General features: G+C 37.6%; 1 protein-coding gene across 1 annotated transcript in view; it reads right to left on the reverse strand.

Annotated features, from left to right (window-relative positions):
* The window catches only part of LOC114095859 (A disintegrin and metallopeptidase domain 3-like), a 59,355-nt gene extending 49,245 nt beyond the window's left edge, over positions 1–10,110 (reverse strand). The window contains exons 1-3 of the mRNA XM_027939278.2: positions 9,986–10,110; positions 9,736–9,803; positions 5,849–5,931 (exon numbers count right to left, since the gene is read on the reverse strand). Of these exons, the coding sequence (XP_027795079.2) occupies positions 5,849–5,931; positions 9,736–9,803; positions 9,986–10,110 (276 nt within the window). The remainder of the gene's footprint in view (positions 1–5,848; positions 5,932–9,735; positions 9,804–9,985) is intronic.
* Between the last annotated feature and the right edge of the window lie 12,132 nt (positions 10,111–22,242).

Consider the following 22,242-nt stretch of genomic DNA (forward strand, 5'->3'; position numbering starts at 1 on the left):
GATTCAAGGAAAATATCTAAATTTAGGTGCAAGATCCTGGATAATAAATAATGGCATGAAAGCAGAGTCACATTTTTGTATCTGTAAAGCATGCAAATGAAGGTAGTGGAAATAGGATACAGAAGTCGTATTCAGGGGAAAAATTATATGTTAAAAGAAATCTAACATAATTATAACACTTCAGTTTTCAAGTTTATTCACCTTAGGCCCTCAGAAGTATATTTTTTTACTCCTACATGAAACTACAAAGGAGTCTGGCTTAAATAGCAAAGGGATAATTGATCACTAAAAAAACAATATTCCATGTAAGGAAAATAAATAAGAAATTTAAAGCTACTTTCTATTGAAGTAGCACTGATTTAAGAGTAAAATTAGAATTTGAAGGAAAGTTAATTGATTTCAAAGGAGATCATTTCAAGAAAAATAAAATGGGCATTCTAAAACTGAAACATATCACACTGAAAATTTTTAATTTAATAAATATATCAAAGAAATTTTGGTGGCCAAGAACTGAATTGGTAAAGCATAAATACTTCAAAATTCACACATATGCATACACACACAAATATAAACAACAACAACAAAACATGTACTGAAAAATTCACTTAAGATGAACTTTTAGAACAAAAAAATATATGAATGAATATGATTCATGAGGTATTGTTCATTGAAAACAAAAGGAAAATTTGCAGAAACACACCAATTCAGAAAGCATTCTATGCATTTATTTCAACTGAAGAAAATAATCTGCAAGTTTTCTGACTAACCAATATCAGGGTCTGCATAAAAGTTGCAATATCAAGAAAAATAAGAAGATAGTGATAATCAATAAAACCAGCACTATATTTTCATCTGAAGTGTATAAACACTTTTAGTATCACTGAAGGATCATTATGATACAAATTCAAGATGTAAGAAACATAAGTGGGAAATTCTAAAATCAATCAGACAAAATATGAATAGAACTGTTGAAATGAAAATTAAATTTTTATAGCCGTAAATCCTAAAAAGAAGGCAATCGATAGACTGGGCAGCATACCTGCAACATCTAGAACAAATCAAAGGGTTAATATACACAGAAAATATAATTTCTCCCAAGCTGATTGTAAAAAAAAAAACTAAAAAGAAAAATAAATTATATATTAAAAATAAATATTTCAAAACCAAGGGAATAAAAATAAAGCCACAAAGAAAAAGCTAAATCTAGGGGAAGGGTTCAATTAGAATGGTGGACAAATATTTGAAAACATATGGCATGCTCTTAATAAGTAGTGGAAAAAAAGTAGGGAAATATATCTTGAACTGTTTTACTATGAAGTGGAATCCTTTATGTATTAATTGGCAATAATAAAAGAGTAAAATTGTGCATTTGGTTGAGGATATAGAGATTAGAGATAGCTTTGAATTGTTAGTGGCAGTCAGTATGCACTTCTTCAACTAAAATATTTGCAGTGTATGCCACACATGAATGTTTTCTCATTTATGACGTAACAATTTCACAGGTGCCTCCGAGGAGGAAGTCAAGAACAAGAACAATGACATCCACAGACAACTTTTCTTGGTATTGTTGTTAATCAATTGAGTAAAATTAATGGACATCCCTACAAATATTGGTGGATAAATAATAGGTAAGACATATTGATTTGATGTCTACATATGCACTGAATATAAATGAACTCATTTTGTATATATACATCAATATGAATCAATCCTAAATAATGATCTTACATAAAATGCTACATACCAAACTACCAGAAAACTACAATATGCACAATAAAAAAATAAGCAAATATTTGTCCCTTTCTGGGTAATGTGAGGGTAGATTCAGTACTTTTACTAACTTCAACCAGATTTGGTGTAGGATTCAAGTGAATTTTGGCTGACCTTGAATGAGACTTATAGGGTATTTTGGCTGCAATCCATGTGACACTGCTTCCAGAAAGTTAGTTCAAGTATATTTTCATGGCAATGGTAGACAAACTTGATGGGAAGCAGAAAATCACAAAGCTGTTTTCAACCCTCTGTTTATGTCAGCTAACACTCTTTGAACAAATTAAGTAACATAGCCACAAATGAGCTAGTTAATTTTGGGGGCCAACACTAAATTGAAAATGCAAGATCCCTTATTGAAAATGACTAAGACTCTCAATAGAGCAATAACAGAGCATTCAAGTAGGTGGCTATAGATTGCATTTGCAATGTCCTCCAAGGCCCATGGGTTAAATGACAGGTCGCCAGGCTATAAGCACTATTGGAATGTGGTAGAACTTTTAAGAGTTGTGGTTATTGTAGGAGGCTTTGGGTCATTGGGTACATGGGAACTTTGGTCTCCTCCTCATTCTCTCTTATTTGCTTCTCAGCTATCAGGTAAATGGCTTGCTTTACGATGTGCTCCCTGACACGATATGCTACCTTGAGAAAAGATATTTTGGCACATCATGCATTATTTTGGACAATTAAACTGGTACTGACTTTTCAGAAAATAATTGGTCATAATTATATAAAATATTATAATTATATAAAAATATTTCTAGAACTATTAGTGCATTAAAACATGTGAGTAATACACAATGCCTGCCCTTAGAGATTATTGTGAAAATTAAATAAGTATATGGAAATTGTTAATTTAATCTGTTTGGCAAGCAGTATGTGCTTAATAAATGTCAGCCACTTTTGTCATTGTTGCTATTTATTATTGTCATTTTATTGGTACTTCTTGATCTGGCATCCCATTTCTTGATGTCAAAACTATAAAGCAAAAAATGTGTATAAGAATTTATATATAAGGATGCTCACTGTAGGGTTCCAGAGAGACACTCCCTAAAAATAATATTATCCATGATTCTACATAATGTGGAATGTTATCTATTAAAGAATGTCATGCTGAGAATAACAAGATATACATTGCACATTATTAATAAAATCTACCAGTTTCAAATTAATGTAGATGTTTGTAGAAAAACAAACTTTTCTGTCCATTTCTATGTGTTGTTTAAAAGATAGAATTTAGAATAGGAAATTATTGAAGGTTATGTACAAAGTTAATGCCATTGGTTTTCTAACAGGAGAAAAGAGAATTTAAGAGAAAAAAGGATAAACTGTAGCAAAATGATAAAAACATTATTGTGAGGTGCAACAAAATGTGAAAGAACTTAAAAAAGAGTGAACTTCAGTTCACAGCAATTCATGAATGGAAAGCATAAAATCAGAGAAGAGTTGAAGCGCAAGTATCTACATTGTAACTTTGGAAGTAAAAACAAAGGAAATATGTTATTGGCTATGGTTATAAAATTTTCTTTTAGTTCCCTTGTGGGAAGGTCCCTGATCATATAATTATGCCTTACTTGAGCACTTTAGATTCGCTGGGCTTAAGTTTTATTTTGCCAACACTGGTATTTACAAAGAAAGACCCACTTTAAGTTGTAATTATGTGTACAACTTACGGCTATTTTCATGGTCTATCTGATTTCTTTCTTTTTCTTTTTTTTGGTTGAGGAACTTCTCAGGCCTGATCTCCATTTTAATTTTTATTTTGACAAGTGTAATGTGAATTAAGATGCTTAAAAAATATAAATATGTAAAATGATCTCTACAGGTAAAAAAAATTAAACAGACATAAAAAAGGCCTTTGATTATTGCACTTCTGCTTACATTTTAAGGAGTAAAATAGAATAATTCTCATTCATCAAACATGCATTAATATTTCTATCATTAAATTAGAATTTGGCTAGATTATTAAATCACAATTAATGTTTGAAATTCAAGCCTAACATTAACTCCAAAGCAGATACAATGTGTTAAAGAAATGAAGTATTTATGCTTTTATTTAAGCTCAATTTAGGGTGGTGATTATAAAAACAACTGTATGAAAAGAAAAATGGACACTTACTGTTTTTTGAGAGAGAGAATGTATGTTTTCTCCTCAATAGTGATACTATAGGTCACCTGCAGCAAAGTATTTAAAAGAGAAAATAGTCGTTAGAAATTTTAGATCCTTAAAAGTAAAAAGCTAAGATTTTTTTATATGTATATACTCTTTCATACACATGAATTATGTACTGCACACCTCAAAATTGAAGTTTATGACAGAATTATTCATAACTAAATTTAAATTCAATCAAAATCCTCTGAACTACCTATTTTAAAATATAGTATTAATTGTTGTCAACCATAATTCTGCTGCTGTGCTATAGAACATTGCTAGTTATTTTTCCTGTGCAGATACACTTGTGTGCCTGTTAAGCACAAAATAAAGAAAGAAAAAAACATGGATGAAATTGATGAACTATTTATTAACTCATATTTAATGTCATGTGGGAGCTTCTCATCATTACTTATGAAATAAAAATGAAAAAAAGGAAAAAACTCCTAAGGATAGGGAAAAAATGAAGCTCTTTTGTAAATAATATGTATGTAATGCATAAAAAGTCAAAAGAAACAGAAACCTATTACTATTATTAACTATTTAAAATTCTTATTTGCAGTATTGATATATACAGTTACATACACAAATATATGGTTTATTTCTATACAATGAGAAACAATTATAAAATAAACTTTAAAAATACCATTTTACATAGTGTGAGTAAACCTTAAACATATGCAGACTTGGGCTGGGATTGTGGCTCAGTGGTAGAGCGCTTGCCTAGCATGTGTGAGGCGCTGGGTTTGATTCTCAGCACCACATATAAATAAATGAATAAAATAAAGGTTCATCAACATCTAAAAAAATTTTAAAGCATATATGCAGTCTACTTATAATTGAAAATACAAAACATGACAGAGAACAATAAAATTAGACAAATACATAGAAAAAAAATCACATTCATAAATTAACTTGATATTATTGAAATTTCATTTCACTCAAAAATTGACTTGTAGATTGAATATTATCTATTACAAAATCCCAGGAAGCTGTTTGTAAAATTTGGCAAGACAATGTACAAGATTTACATATTAAAAAATGAAACAGGCAAAATAATTAAAAAAAGCAAAAGCAGAAAAATACCAAATTTCAGAGACTTATGATGAAATGATGATAATTAAGGTAGTGTGCCATTTGTGTAAGAGCAACTATATGATTTGGAAAGAAGTGAAGATATTTTGAAATACATATCCTAAAAATATTTACCTGTGTACTCATTGATCCTATGTAGATGAACTACCAAAGCCTTATGAAACGATGTACATGTCAAAAGTTTTGTAAAATATGTGATATTACAACCATATAAAGACTCAGATGATCATTACAAATGTGTATGTCCATGTGTAAATATTCACATACTTTAAATTTACTATCTTTAAAATCAAAGTAAATATTCACTGTATTCACAATTGTTTGTGCTGTCTAGATTTAACTTTGCAATGTACATCCTTTTTAAATGATATAATGTCCTTTTTCTGAAGGTTTTATATATACATATGGATACCTATATAGCCATGAAGTTTTCTGGCTTTTGTTTTTTTATTTTATTTTGTATTCCAGTTTAAAATTGGTACAAGGTCAATGTTAGCATGATCTCATGTGCAAGACCATACATCATTAAATGTATATATTTTGTAAGAGTCCTGTAAATGGTACACTCCATTTTGTATTCCAAAAATTTTGGGCACTGTTTGTATTGTTTTGTTCTTCAGTTTCTGTTTTAAAATAATTACATATAATTCCTACATTACCTAAAAAAATTTTTTAAAAAATCAAACATTGTTCTCAAACTAAAACACTCCTTAGCATGGTAAATTAGAACACAAACAGAATTTCACAAAGGAATGTACATAAATTGATATGGGCCATAGTGCAGTAAAAATAAAGCACGGATAAATTTTATAAAATTGATTTCTTAATTACGTGTGTTTCTGTAACATCCTTACGGTTGGTGTTTTTGTCAAACTTCTCCGGCACTGTAATTTGCAGAAGTGATGATTTAGAGCCTGCGGCAAGAAAAAGCACAGGTCAACGTTCCCCAGTGGGGAGCAGAATCTTCAGTCTTCACTTGTCTACTTTCCCTTCATCACCTTTTAAACTCCCAAGCCCCAGCATTTGCACACACTCCAAGCTCCAAAACTACACCTTGCTGATCCCAGGTAGAAGATCCTGTGAGAGCAAGAGATTTGCTATCCAGAGACACTTTGGGGCCTGTTGACCTCAGCCCTGAACGGAAGACCCCATCCCAGGGTCCGGACCCCATGAAGACTCTCTCTTTCCCGCACCTCCACAGGAGATGCACCTCTTCTTATACAGGTCACATAAATGAGGGACAAGTATCCCGGGGTTTGCAGGGAGCCTTCTCACCACCAGGGCTCAGGGGCCTTCAAGGATCAGAGCCTTGAAACAGGTTTGGCTCTGCTGCATCCTTCACCAGTCTGAGCTTTCTGGAGCGAGGAGGCTGAAGCTCATCTTGCTAAAGGTCTCTGCTAAAGGCTGCCCTCAGATCCAGTTGAGCCCTTTACTTACTCTGGCCGCCAGAGGTCGGCCACGCCAGGCCTGAGAGGATTATCAGGAGAGACAGCATTGTGTGGTTAACCGGCCTGGCCACAGTGATGGCGGTTGTAATGCAACGCCTGGGTCTCGTGGCCACCAACTGCGGGGCTCTTGCAGGGCGGGGTCAAAGGAATTCCCGGGGAGCCAGACAGTAGTAAAGATTGGAGGGCGTGGTTGGTCTGTCCAGGCCCAAGGCAGCTCTGTGGATTGCAGAATCCAGCCTTCTACAGCCCCAAAGGTGCCCCTTCACGTCTCCCCTGTACTTGCTAAAGCACATTAAGGCCTGCACTTCTGTGCACTGGTGCCTTTTCCCAAAAGCTTGACATTTACAGTGTATTGCGGTGTAACGTAAAGGTTTTATAAACCATGTTTTCTCCTTTAGATATTTGATAGGGAAGTTTTTGGTAGTGTTTGTATTCCATATCAAAGCTTTGTGGGCCAATGGGTAAACTATTGTATTAAAGGAAAATACAAACCTCAAAAAATTCACAATATGTTTTGTAGCAGACAATTGCTTATTATAACTATATCTACTACTGAATTTCTACTTCTTAAATCTCAGGTAAAAAAAAAAAAAAAAATAGACCCAAATGTCTGGCATGGTGGTACATGTGTGTAATCCCAGGAGTCTGGAGGCTGAGGCAGGAGGATTGTTGAGTTCAAAGCCAATCTCAGCAAAAGCAAGGTGCTAAGCAACTCAGTGAGACTCTGTCTCTAAATAAAATACAAAATAGGTCTGGGGATGTGGCTCAGTGGTTGAGTTCAATCCCCACTAACAAAAATAACAGCCCCCCCCCCAAAAAAAAAAAAAAAAAAAACTAATTATTGTGTTATAGTTAAGATGGATTCTAAGAAAACTTGGAAGTTTAAACAAAGTTCTATATATGAATGTATGTACAGTTCTCCTTTGGTATATGTAGGGAATTGTTTTTAGGATCCTCAGTGGATACCAAATCTGTGAATGTTCAAGTCCCTTAAATAAAATAAAATATAACCTGCAAACATCTCCCTATATACTTAAAATCATCTCTGGATTATTCATAATACCTGATACATTGTAAATGTTGTGTAAATTGTTGTTATGCTATCATGTTTACAGAATAATGACAGGAAAAAACCACCTGATTTTGTTAAGAATATATATATTTAATATTGTAGCTCCATGATTGATTTAATCTACATATATGGAAACTGCAGAAACAGAGGACCTACTACCTTTGTTTTATTATCTTCATTGACTTATAAGCAAAAATTATAACTAAACAATGACCCTGTAAAAACAATTAAAAATCTGCTTGTTCACTTTTGTACAGTTTTGTTTCTTAGAAAAACCTATGGCTTAAAGACATTAAATAAATAGCCAAAATAAAACTTTTTCTCTATAAATACAGAGCTTACAAATGGAAAGATAGCAGAGTTAACATGGAGAGAACTTTCCTTTTATGGATTAATATTACAGTCGATTGAATTGTTAAACCACAACACAAAGAAAAGACCACCAACTCCAATTTTAAATCAGATTAAAGCAAGCTTGTATTTATGTACACTGAAACTGGCCAGGACTGTCTCTCCCAAAAACCCTGGGTTAGAGAACAGTACCCTAACTCTCTAGGAGCATATTTTTATAAAACAAAAAGTTGCAAAGGGAGGTGTCTTGAGAACTTACAGATAACAGGATTTTGACAAGCATAATACAAAGGCAGATATAGTAGATTAATGATCTACATGGCTTAACATTTCAGGTAGGGAATAAATTTAGATCCCAACATCAGAATTTATGAGGCACTATTGAGGTTTTAGAGAGGGTTGTTATCTGGTCAGGGAAAGCTAGGCATGGGCGAGTTCAAGTCATGGGCAGGAATTCCAAACAAGTTTAGAAATTGTAGTAATTTATAGTAAAACAGAAATTAACTTTTCATGACTTTGTGACGAGACGGCTCCCAATCTTAAGATGGAATTAGGCTGGGTTCATCAGAATAATTTCAATTTTTTACAATTTTTAAATTTGTCTACAGTAACACTCTATAGCAAAACATAAAATTGACCACCTTGACCATATTTGAGTGTACATTTCGGAGGAATTAAATACACTCACATTGTTGTGAAACCATCCATCTCCAAAACTCTTTTCATCTTATAAAACTGAAACTCAAACAATAACTCCTCATTTTCCCATTTTTCCCCAAGCCTGGCAACGAATTTTCTGTCTCTGAATTTGAGTACTGTAGGGAACCTAACAATTAGGAATCAGACCATATTTTTTATCATGTGACTGGCTAATTTTATTTAGTATAATGTCCTCAAGTTTCCTCCATGTGATGAACCCAGCCTAATTATATCTTAAGATTGGGAGTCATCTTTGGGTCATAAAGTCATGAGAAGTTAATTTCTGTTTTACTATAAAGTACTGCAATTTCTAAACTTGCTTGGAAAGCCTGCCTATGCCTTGAACTCACCCATGCCTGGCTTTCCCTGACAAACCTCTCTGAAAACTTAGTGGTGCCTCATAAATTCTAGTTTTCCTTGACCAGATAACAGCCCTCTCTGAAACCTTAGCAGCCCCTCATAAATTCTGGTGTTGGGTTCTAAATTTACTCCCTAACTTGAAATGTTGAACATTTAGATCATTAATCTATTATCTGCATTTGTATTATGCTTGTTCTCAAGACAGCTCCCTTTTACAACTTTTGGTGCTATAAAACTATGCTCCTAGAGAGCTGGGGTACTGTTCTCTAACCCAAGGATTTTGGGAGAGACAGTCCCGGCTGGAAATACAAGCTTGCTTGAATTCGATTTAAAATTGGAGTCCGTGGTCTTTTATTTGAGTTGTGGTTTAACACATGTTGTACCACTTGTCAAAAATTCTTCTGTTTTAAGGCTATTAAAAAATTGCATGTATGCATGTTTTATCACTTAGCCATAGGTAGATATTTGGTTTGCTTCCATCACTTAGCTATTGTAAATACTATTTTTGTGAACAACTATGAACAAATATTTGAGACTCTGCCTTCAATTCTTTCAGCTATATGCCCTGAATATTATCAGAGTAAAAATGCAACCCATAGAATGGGAGATGATAATTTCAAATAATAGATAAGGGATTTAGATCCAAAATATGTAGGATATTCTAAAAACTCAACAAGAAAGTACAAATAATGTGATTCAAAAATAGCTAAAGGATTTGAATGAAAATTTCTGTAAAGAAGATATATGTGCAAATAGCCCATAAGCATTGGAAAATTGCTCAGCATTACTAATCTTTAGGGAAATGCAAGCCAAAACCATAATAAGTATCTTATATTCATATTCATTAGGATAACTCCTATAAAAAAAAACAAAAAAGACAGGGCAAGATCAGGCTACTCAAAGATGGGATATAATCAGAATCTGGTCACATCTTCTCTGACACTCTTGTTTCTCACAGGCCTTGCAGAGAGCTGGAGCATTGTATTTAATTAAATTAAATTACAGAGCTTACTAACTAATTCACCTTCTTCTAGTTACTCTTGAGAATCCTCCCCAAATTCCTGTTCAGGTTCCCTTCCCTTATCACTCTGAATCTCTCCATCTAATTCAGCTGGTTCTGACTCAGTTGCTTCTAGCTCATCTCGATCCTCCATCTCAGGCATGCTCTCTGCAGACAAAGAGACTGGGGAAGGCCGGCTGAGGGGGCTTATAACCTTTGATAGCATTCTTAAAACATGCTGACCATGTTATACTCTCTTGATCTGAATCTAAACAAGTTTTATTAAGTCCACATATTCTCTGAGATAATCGATCATGCACCTGAATATTTTGGCTGAGTTATATCCAGTGCATAATTCTCTACCAACCTTTTCCCAAAAAATGCAAATTAAAGGAACTCTCTTTGGGAAACAATGGGCAAATCTTCAGTACCACTTTTAAAAATTGTGCCAGCTGAGCATTGTTTACTGGATTTCCTCTTTGTCTTAGCATAGTTTTAAGTATTGTGAGAAAATATTCACTCTCTTTAGAATTAGTTTCCCATGTTTAACAGCAAGCTATTAAAAACTCCCCACTCCATCCTCTCTTTAAATTGACTAATGTGAGTGTCTCCTGATTTGAGGGGCAGCCAAGCTCACCTGAAACTTCTCTCTCTGAATACCTAGCCAGTGGTCTAGGTTCAGGCACCAGATCTTGCTCCATCATGCACAGTGAGTGAACAGTGAGTGAGAAGTTAATTGCTTGCAGGCTGTGAGCTGGCTAAGAAAATAAAGTTCAGAAGTAATAAAGAAAAAAGCATGAAAATAGTTTAAAAAGCAGGACTCTGTGGGTTGTTCAACCCAAGGGTCCAACCCCTAACAAAGAAGAAAAGCACATGTTCTTTATTATATATGAATATAAATATATATATTAAAAGGATTTATTGTAAAAGAAAACTTCTTTAAGGCAAACAAAAAGCCAAGTTGAGCAGGAACAAGCTAATTGGAGCTCACCTACTTGCATGATATCATCTCTAGGCTTGGTATAGCTGGCACCACAAGGCTATAGAGCACACCCATATATCTTCCACCCCAGAAGAGCAGGCATCTGAATTCAAAGCTATCTAATCCATAAATTCCACATCAGGCATGGACTCTACTCATTAAGAGCAGCTACCTGCAAATGGGCATGTCTTTCAGCATCATTGCACTGAAACATTCCCAGAAGCAGCAGACTCCAAGTCCAAGCTCTAGAGATCAAAACAGTAATTTATTTTCTGCTCTTGTTGCTTGACTACAGAACATTCTAAGCAAAATATCCAATGAAGATGGAGTGAAAAAAGAGTGGGGGGAACCAACAAAGAGAGGAACTACATAAAGAAAGTCAATCAAAAGAGAAACTAATACAAATTAAAACCAGAAACAAACAATTACTGGGAATACAGATCATACCTCAATAATAATTTTGAATGTTAATGGCCTGAACTCAATAACCAAAAGACATAGAATGATAGATTAGATCAAAAAACAAGACCAAACAATATGCTGTCTCCAAGAGACTCACCTCATAGGCAAAGAGACTGGAGATGAAGATGAAGGATGTGAAAAAAAAAGTATCACTCACATGGATGACAGAAACAAGCAGGGGTTTCTATCCTCATATCAGATAAAGTGGACTTCAAGCCAAAATTAATTAGAAGGTACATTTCATAGTGGTTAGGGTAATTATACATCACAAGACATAACAATCATAAATATTTATGCCCCAAACAATGGAACACCTACATACATTAAACAAACCCTTCTCAACTTCAAGAAGCAAATAGACCACACCACAATAATACTGGGTGACTTTAACACACCTTTCTCACCACTGGATATATCCTCCAAGCAAAAAAGAAACTATAGAATTAAATAATACAATCAATAATTTAGACTTAACAGATATAGAGAGAGTATTTAATCCAGCAATGAGTGAATACACTTTCCTCTCGGCAGCACATGGCTCCTTCTCTAAAATAGACCATATATTAGGTCACAAACCAACTCTTAGCAAATAAAAAAAATAGAAATAACACCTTGAATTCTATCAGATTATAATAGAATAAAACTATAAAATCAATAATAAATAAAAAAATAGAAGCTACTCTAAAACCTGGAGACTAAATAATATGCTATTGAAGGATCAGTGGAGAGTAGAAAAAAATCAGGGAGGAAATAAAAAAATACTTAAAAGTAAATGAGAATAGTGACACAACATATCAATATCTGAGACACTGTGAAGGTAGTGCTAAGAGGAAAGTTCATTGTATTGAGCTCATTAATTAAGAGAATAGAAAGTCAACAAATAAATTACCTAATGTTACATCACAAAAGCCTAGAAAAAGAAGAACAAATCAGCATCAAAATCAGTAGAGGACAGAAAATAATGAAAAATCAGAGCTAAAATCAATGAAATTAAAACAATTCAAAACTTGACAAACAAAAAGTTGGTTCTTTGAAAAAGTAAATAAAATTTATAAATCCTTAGTCATACTAATAAAGAGAAAATACAAATTACTAAAAATTGTGATGAAAAAGGAAATATCATGAACACTACCAAAATACAGAAGATAATCAGAAACTATTTCATAAATTTATACTCTAATAAAATGGAAAATTATGAAGACATCTAAAAATTTCTCAAGACATATGACCTAACCAAAGTGAATCAGGAGGACATACACAATTTAAACAGATCAACTTCAAGCAAATAAATAGAAGAGGTCATCAAATGCCTACTAACGAAGAAAAGCCCAGGACCAGATGGATTCTCAACCGAGTTATACAAGACTTTCAAAGAAAAATTTGCACCAATACTCCTCAAATAATTCTATGAAAGAGAGAAGGAGGGAAACCTTCCAACTCACTCTATGAGGTTAGTAGCAACCTGATACCAAAACCAGACAAAAACACACCAAGGAAAGAAAATTCAGACCAATATCCCTGATGAACAAAGATGAAATTATTCTCAATAAAATTCTGGCAAGTTATATACAATAACACATTAAAAACAGAGTGCACCATGATCAGGTGGGGTTCATCCCAGGAATTCGAGGTTAATTTAACATATGGAAATCAATACATGTAATTTATCATATCAATAGATATTGGGAGGCAGTTCTTCTACTCTAAAAGGACTTATTATAAGTCCTGGGGTAATTGATCCCGATTATGAAGGTGAAATAAAAATTATAGCCAGTTCTCCAAAGGGCATATCAGTAAATTCACCAGGAACTATACAGCCATATGTATTGGATCATCTTCCCGTAAATTTATGGGGACGAGATGTCCTAGATCAATTAGGACTAACATTAACAAATAACATCAATTCAAATGTGTCCACTATTATGGCTAGACAAGGTTTTAGGAAAGGGAAAAGATTAGGAGAACAAGAACAAGGTATAGCAGCACCAATACAAATAGATCAAGGAACAGACAGACATGGATTGGATTTTCAGGAGGTGTCTCTGAGACAATAAAAATTACTTGGAAATCAGAAAGACCAGTATGGGTTCCTCAGTGGCCCCTGACTAAAGAAAAGATACAAGCAGCCCATGACCTGGTCAAACAACAATTAGTGGAGGGACATATACAACCTTCTGTATCTCACCATAATACTCCCATTTTTGTCATCAAAAAGAAATCTGGTAAATGGAGATTATTGCAAGATTTAAGAGCCATTAATAATGAGATGATTATTATGGGACCTGCTCAATTGGGGATTCCCCAATTGTCTGCTTTGCCAAAAACCTGGTGTGTTTTACTTATAGATATTAAAGATTTTTTTTTCACTTCCAATTCATCCTGAGGATAGTCCACGTTTTGCAGTTACTATCCCTGCACTGAATCACGAAGGTCCTGATCAGAGATATGAATGGAAAGTACTCCCTCAAGGGATGGCTAACAGCCCAACTATGTGTCAAATTTATGTTAACAAAGTAATCCAGCCACTTAGAAATCAAAATCCTGGACTACATATATTTCACTATATGGATGATGTATTATTAGCACACAAAGATAAAAACACATTGCTAGAATGTTATGCCATACTTACAAACTTATTTAAAAATTATAATCTAGAGATAGCAATAGATAAAGTACAATTAAATATTCCAATTAATTATTTAAGAGTTCTATTATCCTCAACCATGGTCCATCCACCAAAAATTCAAATACGAGTAGATCAACTCAAATCACTTAACGACTTTCAAAAGTTATTAGGAGACATAAATTGGATAAGGCCTTATCTAGGCATAGCAACAGGAGAGTTGGGACATTTATTTGATGTCCTAAAATGTCCATCAGATCCAAATTCACCCCGAATGTTAACACCTGAAGCAAGAAAGGCATTAAAAATCATTGAAACATATATGGAAAATATAAATTTGGATAGAATTGATATAAGTTTGCCTTTGTTATTTATTGTACTACCAACAAAAAATATTCCTACAGGAGTATTTTGGCAAGAAGGTCCATTATTATGGATACATTTATCTTATTCTCCTAACACTATTCTTACTAGGTATCCTGAGGCTGTAGGACAATTAATACTCAAAGGAATAAAAACAGCAAAGGGAGTGTTTGGAATTTCTCCCAATAAAATTATTACTCCATATACTATGGATCAAATTGATGAGTTAGCTAATGAGTTAAATACTTGGGCAATAATCATGTGCAAATCTAATGTTTCATTTGATAACCACTTACCATCTAATCCTTTATTGTCTTTTTGGTCATCGCATCCTATAATTTTTCCAAAAATGACAAGAAAAACACCTATCATGAATGCTCCAAATATATTCACTGATGGGTCAAATAATGGTACAGCAGCAATAGTTACACCTGATCAAACTTTTATATTTTTAGTACCCAAACAATCAGCTCAAAATGTAGAGCTTAATGCAGTATTATAAGCTTTTGTGATGTTTAAAGATTCTGTATTTTATTTATTTTCCGATAGTCAGTATATAGTTAATGCTATAGTATCCCTTGAAGATGCTGGTAGGATTTCCCCTTCCTCTACTGTTTTCTCTTTGCTTTCCACTATACAAAGTCTAATCTGGGACAGAAAAGATCCGTTCTTTATAGGACATATCAGGGCACATACAGGATTGCCTGGAGCCCTTAGTTTGGGGAATGATTTAGCAGATAAAACTACACATGACATACATATTTTCTCTACACTAGAAGAAGCTACAAATTTTCATATAAAGTTCCATGTCAATGCTAATACTTTACAAAAGCATTTTAAAATAACTAAGGAACAAGCTAAACAAATAATAAAACAAAGTCAAAATTGTGTGACCTTTTTACCACAAGTTAATCTTTGAGTCAATCCTAGAGGACTGATACCTAACCATATATGGCAGATGGACGTCACACACTTGCCAGAATTTGGAAAATTAAAATATTTGCATGTTACAGTTGATACTTCTTCTGGATTTTTGATGGGCTCCCTTAATGCCAGAGAAAAAAACTAAAGATATTATAGCTAATTGCTTACAAAATTTTGCCACTGTGGGAGTTCCAAAACAGTTAAAAACAAATAATGGTCCTAGTTATACTTCTACCTCTTTTAAACAATTTTGCTCATCATTTGGCATTACTCATATAACAGGAATCCCATAGAATCCACAGGGACAAGGCATAGTTGAAAGAGCTCATCAAACTATTAAAATGTACTTATTAAAGCAGAAAAGAGGGAATTGGGAAGGGGTATATATTCCCCAAAGATAAACTTAAAATAAGCTTTTTACTCTAAACTTTTAAAATTTGGATTCATCAGGGCTTAGTGCTGTGGAAAGGCATATGTGTCCAAAAAATGTACATAAGCCCAAGGTACTTTGGAAGGATATTCTAACAGGACAATGGAAAGGTCCTGACCCAGTGATTGTCTGGAGTCCGGGGTCTGTTTGTGTGTTTCCACAGGGAGAACAGCAGCCGATTTAGATTCCAGAGAGATTAACTAAAGCGATTTCTACAGATGAAAAAGAAGATGATTTGGCTCAAATCCATAACAGCTGATATCCAAAACTCCAGTTTGGCTATCCTTACATCTGCAACAGAACCAGGATGCTTTTTTCAATATCTATTTTATTATTGCTTTTTCCCACATCATGAAGTTCTATTTTGTTTTTTTGAGCTCATACAAACCTAGGTTAATGTTTTGCTGATCAGTTCTATTTTTTGACTATAGAGTTTTTAAACATTGCAATGGAGATTTCACCTGTAAAAAGTTATAAGGCCTTTACTATTATGTTATGTGTTGTGTGTATTATACTATGTGTGCACACTTGTGTTTTGTGTTTTATGTTTGTATGTACGTATGCCCATATATCATATATGATGAGCGCTCATGAAAAAATGGATCCAAATATTTTTTTTTCTTATTCATGTGATTTAAATGGTTTAATTTACATTGAGTAAACAGCTGTTGAGGATTGTTTTAATATGTGAACAAAAAAGTAGGTTAACAGATCTGTTTGTTTACTTTCACCTTTCCTTTTCATTATATTTAATAATTCTGTTCAGGATAATGTAAATTGTTCAGAAAATTGTTTTCTTTTAGTGCCTGCTGGAATGTTACATAATTTTTTCTTTAGCCATTATTGCCAGAATTCCTATCTTCATCCCAGTGCCAGTTGAAGACAAAGATAAAACCAATCTACAGCTTCTGCAATAGCTATCACTGAACTGCTTGCAGAACTTGTCTGGACTATGTATCACTTGTATGCATTGTGAACTATCTGTTGGTGCAGTGACTTGTGGTAGTGTTGGGGTATTTTTGCTGATGGTGTCATCGATGGTACAATTTTTCCAAAAGGAGCCGTCAATTGGCTTGGTGTATCCGCCTCCCTTCTGCTTGTGATGGTCGTTCAGCTAAAATTTGGGGACCATTAGAGGTGAGGAAAAGAGCCTCATCCCCCGCTGGTACAAAGGCCTATCCACAGGTGTGGCTGTATGCTGGACCAGTAGTCAATGACGGGTAAGATCCAATTGCAATGGTACCAACCCAAGACAGGAGGCTGACGCATTGAGGTCAGCTCATCCGATGACGGGTAAGGACCATATGTAGTATTGGACAACCTAAAGCAGGCACGGTCCCTAAGCCACATGCTTGTTGTTTAAATAGAGAGGGGGAGATGTTGAGAGCCACAGCCAAAGGGACCCCAGCAAACTTCCAGCTGATTGGCTCACCTTGGCCCCAGCAAACTTCCAGCTGCCAGCTGATTGGCTCCTCTGTGGTGATGCTCATTGGGCTGTTTCCCTGCCCTTTCAGACCATGGAGCTGCTCATTAGGGGACTCTTTTGGCTCCGCCCACACCACCCAGCCAATCGGCCTCAAGAGCAGGAGGAGTGGGGGGGGGGGGGTTGGGAGGCTCCTGGGAAGCCAGTGGTGGCAGTTTGGCTCTGAAGGAATTCCTGAAGAGCTCGTGTGGTGTGGCGTGTGTGTTCTAAAAATAAAGTTCGTTTCTGCTTGATAAGTGGCTCATGAATTGTGCCCAGCCAGACTGTGGCAGCACCCCATGCCAACTTACAAACCATTAAACTGTTAAACTGTCATAACTGTCAAACCACCCTCAGCTCTATAAATATGCAGAGCTGTTCCTCAATAAACAGGCATTTTCTCCAACAATGAGCCTTGTTTATTCTTTCATTGGTGCCAAAACCCAGGAGAGGGAATGCCTCGCTGCTCGAGGGCCCCCTCTCTCAAGGCTTACCATCCTTGTCCACTCTTTTGAGCGCTGCTCCTACTCACACAACACCGGCTCTTCAGTAGGTGAGCTCTCCTATTGGGTATCCAACTTCAGATGGCTACGCAGTGGCTTTGACCATGATCGTCCCGTAAACCTCTGACGCCCATTCTGGAGGAGAGAACACACACCACCACAAACTTCATGGTCACCATGGACTCTCTGGAACCCGGTTCATGAGCGGGAGGTCCTGAGGGGTGGAAGAACAGGCACTCCTCTCTCCCTCCCTCTCTCTTTCTCTCTCTCTCTCTCTCTTAACCACCCTTGTCCCTTTCCTGACCTATGGGGGCCTATTCTTCCCTCCATACAGACTCCCCCTTATTAAATTCTGCACACAAGATTGGCCTTACTATCAATTAGACAATCAAAATCAATGGTCCCCAGGAGGATCCCTAGATCTAGCAATTCTCAGAGATCTGTTTAACTTCTGCGAGTGCTCGAAAAAGTGGAAGGAGATCCCCTATGTTGAGGCTTTTTCTCTTCTTCGTTCTTACCCCAACCTATCCAGCAGATGAAACCCCTCCCTACCAACCTCCCCCATCGGCTCCGTCCAGCCCCTCAGGTGCTCCCCTTGACTTGCTGACACCTTTAGTCCCCCCCAAACTAGGTCCCGCTCCCTAGTCCCACAAACCATGGCCCCCTTAAGAGAGGTTGCTGGACCTGAGGGCATTATCTGGGTACATGTCTCAGTCTCTATGAATGACCTCACGCAACTCAAGTGGCTCATTCACCACAGAAGAGAGTTTCAATGGGTCCTCCAGGCTTATAGCCTCACTTATATGTTATTGGCTAATACTCTCCCTCTTGAGGAACGTACCAGAGTCTGGGAACTTGCCAGAGCCCATGTGGATGAAACTCACCGAGTTAATTCCAATCCCTCCCGGGCCACTTGCTGCCCCAGATCAAACTCCCAACTGGGATTATAATACACAAGCTGGCATACAGAGTAGGGACCAATTCTCTGCATGTATTATTGCTGGGCTCAAAAAAGCAGCACGTAAGGCTGTCAGTTTCCAAAAACTACAAGAGAACTCATCAGAATTTCTGGATCGGCTTACGAAAGCCCTTCAGCAGTAACCTATATCCCGAAACCCCTGATTGCCATCATGTCCTTATGACATATTTCCTCTTGCAGAGCTATCCCGACCTCTGGGCCAAACTAAAAAAGCTAGAACAAGGCCCTGCCACCCCCCAGACTGAGAAATTTCAGATGCTCGCCCAGGCCCTGCAGGGTGCTTCCTCGGGTCTCCGCCCATCACCGCAGGTCAAAACCCCCCAGCGCCTGCTTCAAGCATGGCATGGAGGGACATTGGGCCCTGCACCATGCACTCTGCGTACCCCATGCCCTAAATATCAACAACAAGGTCATTGGGGCTCTGTCCTAGATCCCATAGGAGGCCTATGGCCAGGGAACCCTCCGACCTTCTGGGCATGGCAATCGAAGATTGATGGAGCCTTGGGTCCTTGTCCCCAGCCATAAGGAGACAGGAACCCAGAGTGCAGATTCAGGTGGATGGGAGCAAAGTTGACTTTCTCCTTGACACCAGGGCTACCTTCTCAGTCCTGACAGAATTCTGGGGGCAAACAGTGCCATCCACCTCTCCTATTGTCGGGGTAGGAGGAAAGACCATCTATCCAAAAAAGACTCCCCTATTACTCTGTTCCATAGACAACTTCCCATTCTCTCAGACATTCTTAGTTATGCCCCAATGGCCAGTTCCTTTGCTTGGCCGAGATATTCTCTCTAAATTTAATACAACAATCAACATCCAGGCTCCTGGCATCAGTCAGGCCCCAGAATAGGCCTTTTCATGTTTTCTGGCCCTTTTGGCAGAAGACTGGCCATTCTGCTCCACTTGTGAGGCTGACATGAAACACCATACTAAAAAGGATCACTACCTGGTTGACCTGATTGTATGGGATACCCACACCCCCTCCACTGTTTCCTGCCCACCAGTTAATATTCATCTCAAAGATCCCAACACCTTCCCCAATCAGGCTCAATACCCCCTGTCCACAAAAGCTCTTCTGGGCCTACAACCTATTCAGGACCTTCTTAGCAAGGAGTACTTCTGTCCTGTTCATTCCCCTTACAATACTCCCATACTAGTGGTAAAAAAGCCCAACGGGTCCTATCACTTAGTTCAGGACCTACTACTCATCAACACCTCCTTTAGGCCCATACATCCTTTGGTTCCCAACCCATGCACCCTGCTGTCTCAGATCCCCCACACTGCCACTCACTTCTCGGTCATAGATTTAAAGGATATCTTTTTGCCTTTAACCTGGACTGTCCTTCCTCAGGGATCTTGAGATAGTCCACACCTCTATGGACAAACCTTGACCTCTGATCTCTAATCTTTTCACCCCCAGTGCCCTGAATCCACCCTCTTGCAATATGTTGATTATCATCCGGCAAATCACTTTGCCCACCTACAGGGAGGAAAGCACCCCACCACAGCCTTTAAGGCTACGGTGGCCCTTAGGGACTCCTTCCTTGAGCAGATTCCTAAAGTCCTAGTCCTCTCACCTTTAAGATTCAGCCGCTAGAGAGATGCTTACCCTTCCCTTCTCTTGCCCTGCCTCTCTCCTCTTTCCATCCCTGGGAGTATCCAGACTCTCCAGGAGGGATCCTGAAAAGCCTTGGCAAAGGTCTCCCATGGCTCCAGCTCTGTCCAGGACAAGAGCTTCGACTGTTAGGATTCGGTGACCACCAATCTCTGCAGCTCAAATCTGCCACTTAGGTACTCCTGATTTTTTGGCTCTAGCGGGGACGCCCCTTTTGCCAATAAATCAGTTTCCTCCTTCTCTTCATCCTCTTCCCTCCTCCTTACATGGGTAATGTGTACTCTCTGCCAGTTGACTCTCCTCTACAATGCCTTTTGGATCAAGTATAGCACCCAGGCCTGGCTCACTTATCCCTTAGACAACCAAAGCAGATGGCCCCTTTTTGGGTCCCTGGATCCCTCCATTCTAAGGGATCTCTTCCAGGCTTTTTTCTTGCTTCAATCCAATCCTGCTCTCTGCACCTCTTGCAAACCTCTCCAAATTCTTCTAGCCTGTCCAAAGCCCATCCAAAGGGTGCTCAACAGATGACACAGTTCTCCTACTTAATTTCTTGGCCTTAAAGGGATATTGGGCCTCTCCACAAAAGGCCCAAATAGCATGTAAAGAGGTCACATATCTAGGGTTCTCTATCTCTCAAGGGAAAAAGGCCAATACAATAGAGAGAAAACATCTTATTGTGTCTATACCTACACCAAAGCTCCATTCTAAGGGATTTCTACAATTAATTTCTTCCTCCTCGCCAGGTGGCTATATAATCTGGCCAAGGGCCCCCAAGATGAACCCCTACCCTCAGTGGTAGGAAAGCCCTTTACAATCCTTAAAAAGGCCCTCCTCCAGGCACCTGCCCTGCATCTCCTCAAACTCTCCCAACCCTTCACCCTCTACATGAAAAACAGGGACAAAGTCTGGGCTTTCTAATTCAGGAATATGGCCCCACATTTGCACCAGTGCCCTACCTAAATAGCTCGACTCCACCATCAGGGGCTGGCCCCCATGCCTCAGAGCCCTAGAAGTGGCCCATGACCTCCAGAAAGAAGCACACAAGCTTACCTTTGGCTCCCCACTCTCATCTCCTCACCATTTAAAGGATTTCCTCGGGCTGGGGATGTGGCTCAAGTGGTAGCGCGCTCGCCTGGCATGTGTGCCGCCCAAGTTCGATCCTCAGCACCACATACAAACAAAGATGTTGTGTCTGCCAAAAACTAAAAAAAATAAATATTAAAAATTTTCTCTCTCTTTAAAAAAATAAAAAAGAAAGGATTTCCTCACTTACAAGGGGCTACAGTCACTTCCTCCTTCCAGGGTTCTATCCCTCCGTGTCTCTCCTTAAATATCCCTTCATCTCTTTTCAGCCCTGCTCTCCATTAAACCCTATCTCCCTCCTCCCATTTTCTCCCTAACAAGATCCCATCCACAAATGCCTGGAGGTATTAGAGATGATTTTACCCTGCCCTACCACCATTTCTGAGGGACCCCTGCCCTCTTCAGACCTCGTCTTGTTCTCAGATGGTAGCTCCTTTATACACAAAGGGGTTAAAGGGGTGGGGTATGCTGTTGTTTCTCTCTCATCCATCATAGAGGCAAAACCTCTCCCACCCAATACCACCAACCAACAAGCTGAAATTATAGCTGCCACAAGGGCATGCGAGCTAGATGAGGGAAAAGCCTTCTCCCTATATACAGATTCCAAATACATCTTCCATATCCTGATCTCCCAAGCAGCCATTTGGAAAGAAAGGGGGCTATTGACCTCCAGAGGGATGGCAGTCATTAATTCCACACTTATTTCTGGCCTACTACGAGCCTCCAAGCTGCCTTCCCAACTGGGATTAATCCATTGCAAGGCCCACCAAATTTGACTCCTCCCTTACTACTATGGGGAATTCCAAGACCAATCAAGCGGCTTGGTCAGCCGCCCTACAGAGCTTTACCTCCTCCCTGCTACTCTTCATTA

The sequence above is a fragment of the Marmota flaviventris genome, chromosome 3, assembly GCF_047511675.1.
Source record: "Marmota flaviventris isolate mMarFla1 chromosome 3, mMarFla1.hap1, whole genome shotgun sequence".
Lineage (NCBI taxonomy): Eukaryota > Metazoa > Chordata > Mammalia > Rodentia > Sciuridae > Marmota > Marmota flaviventris.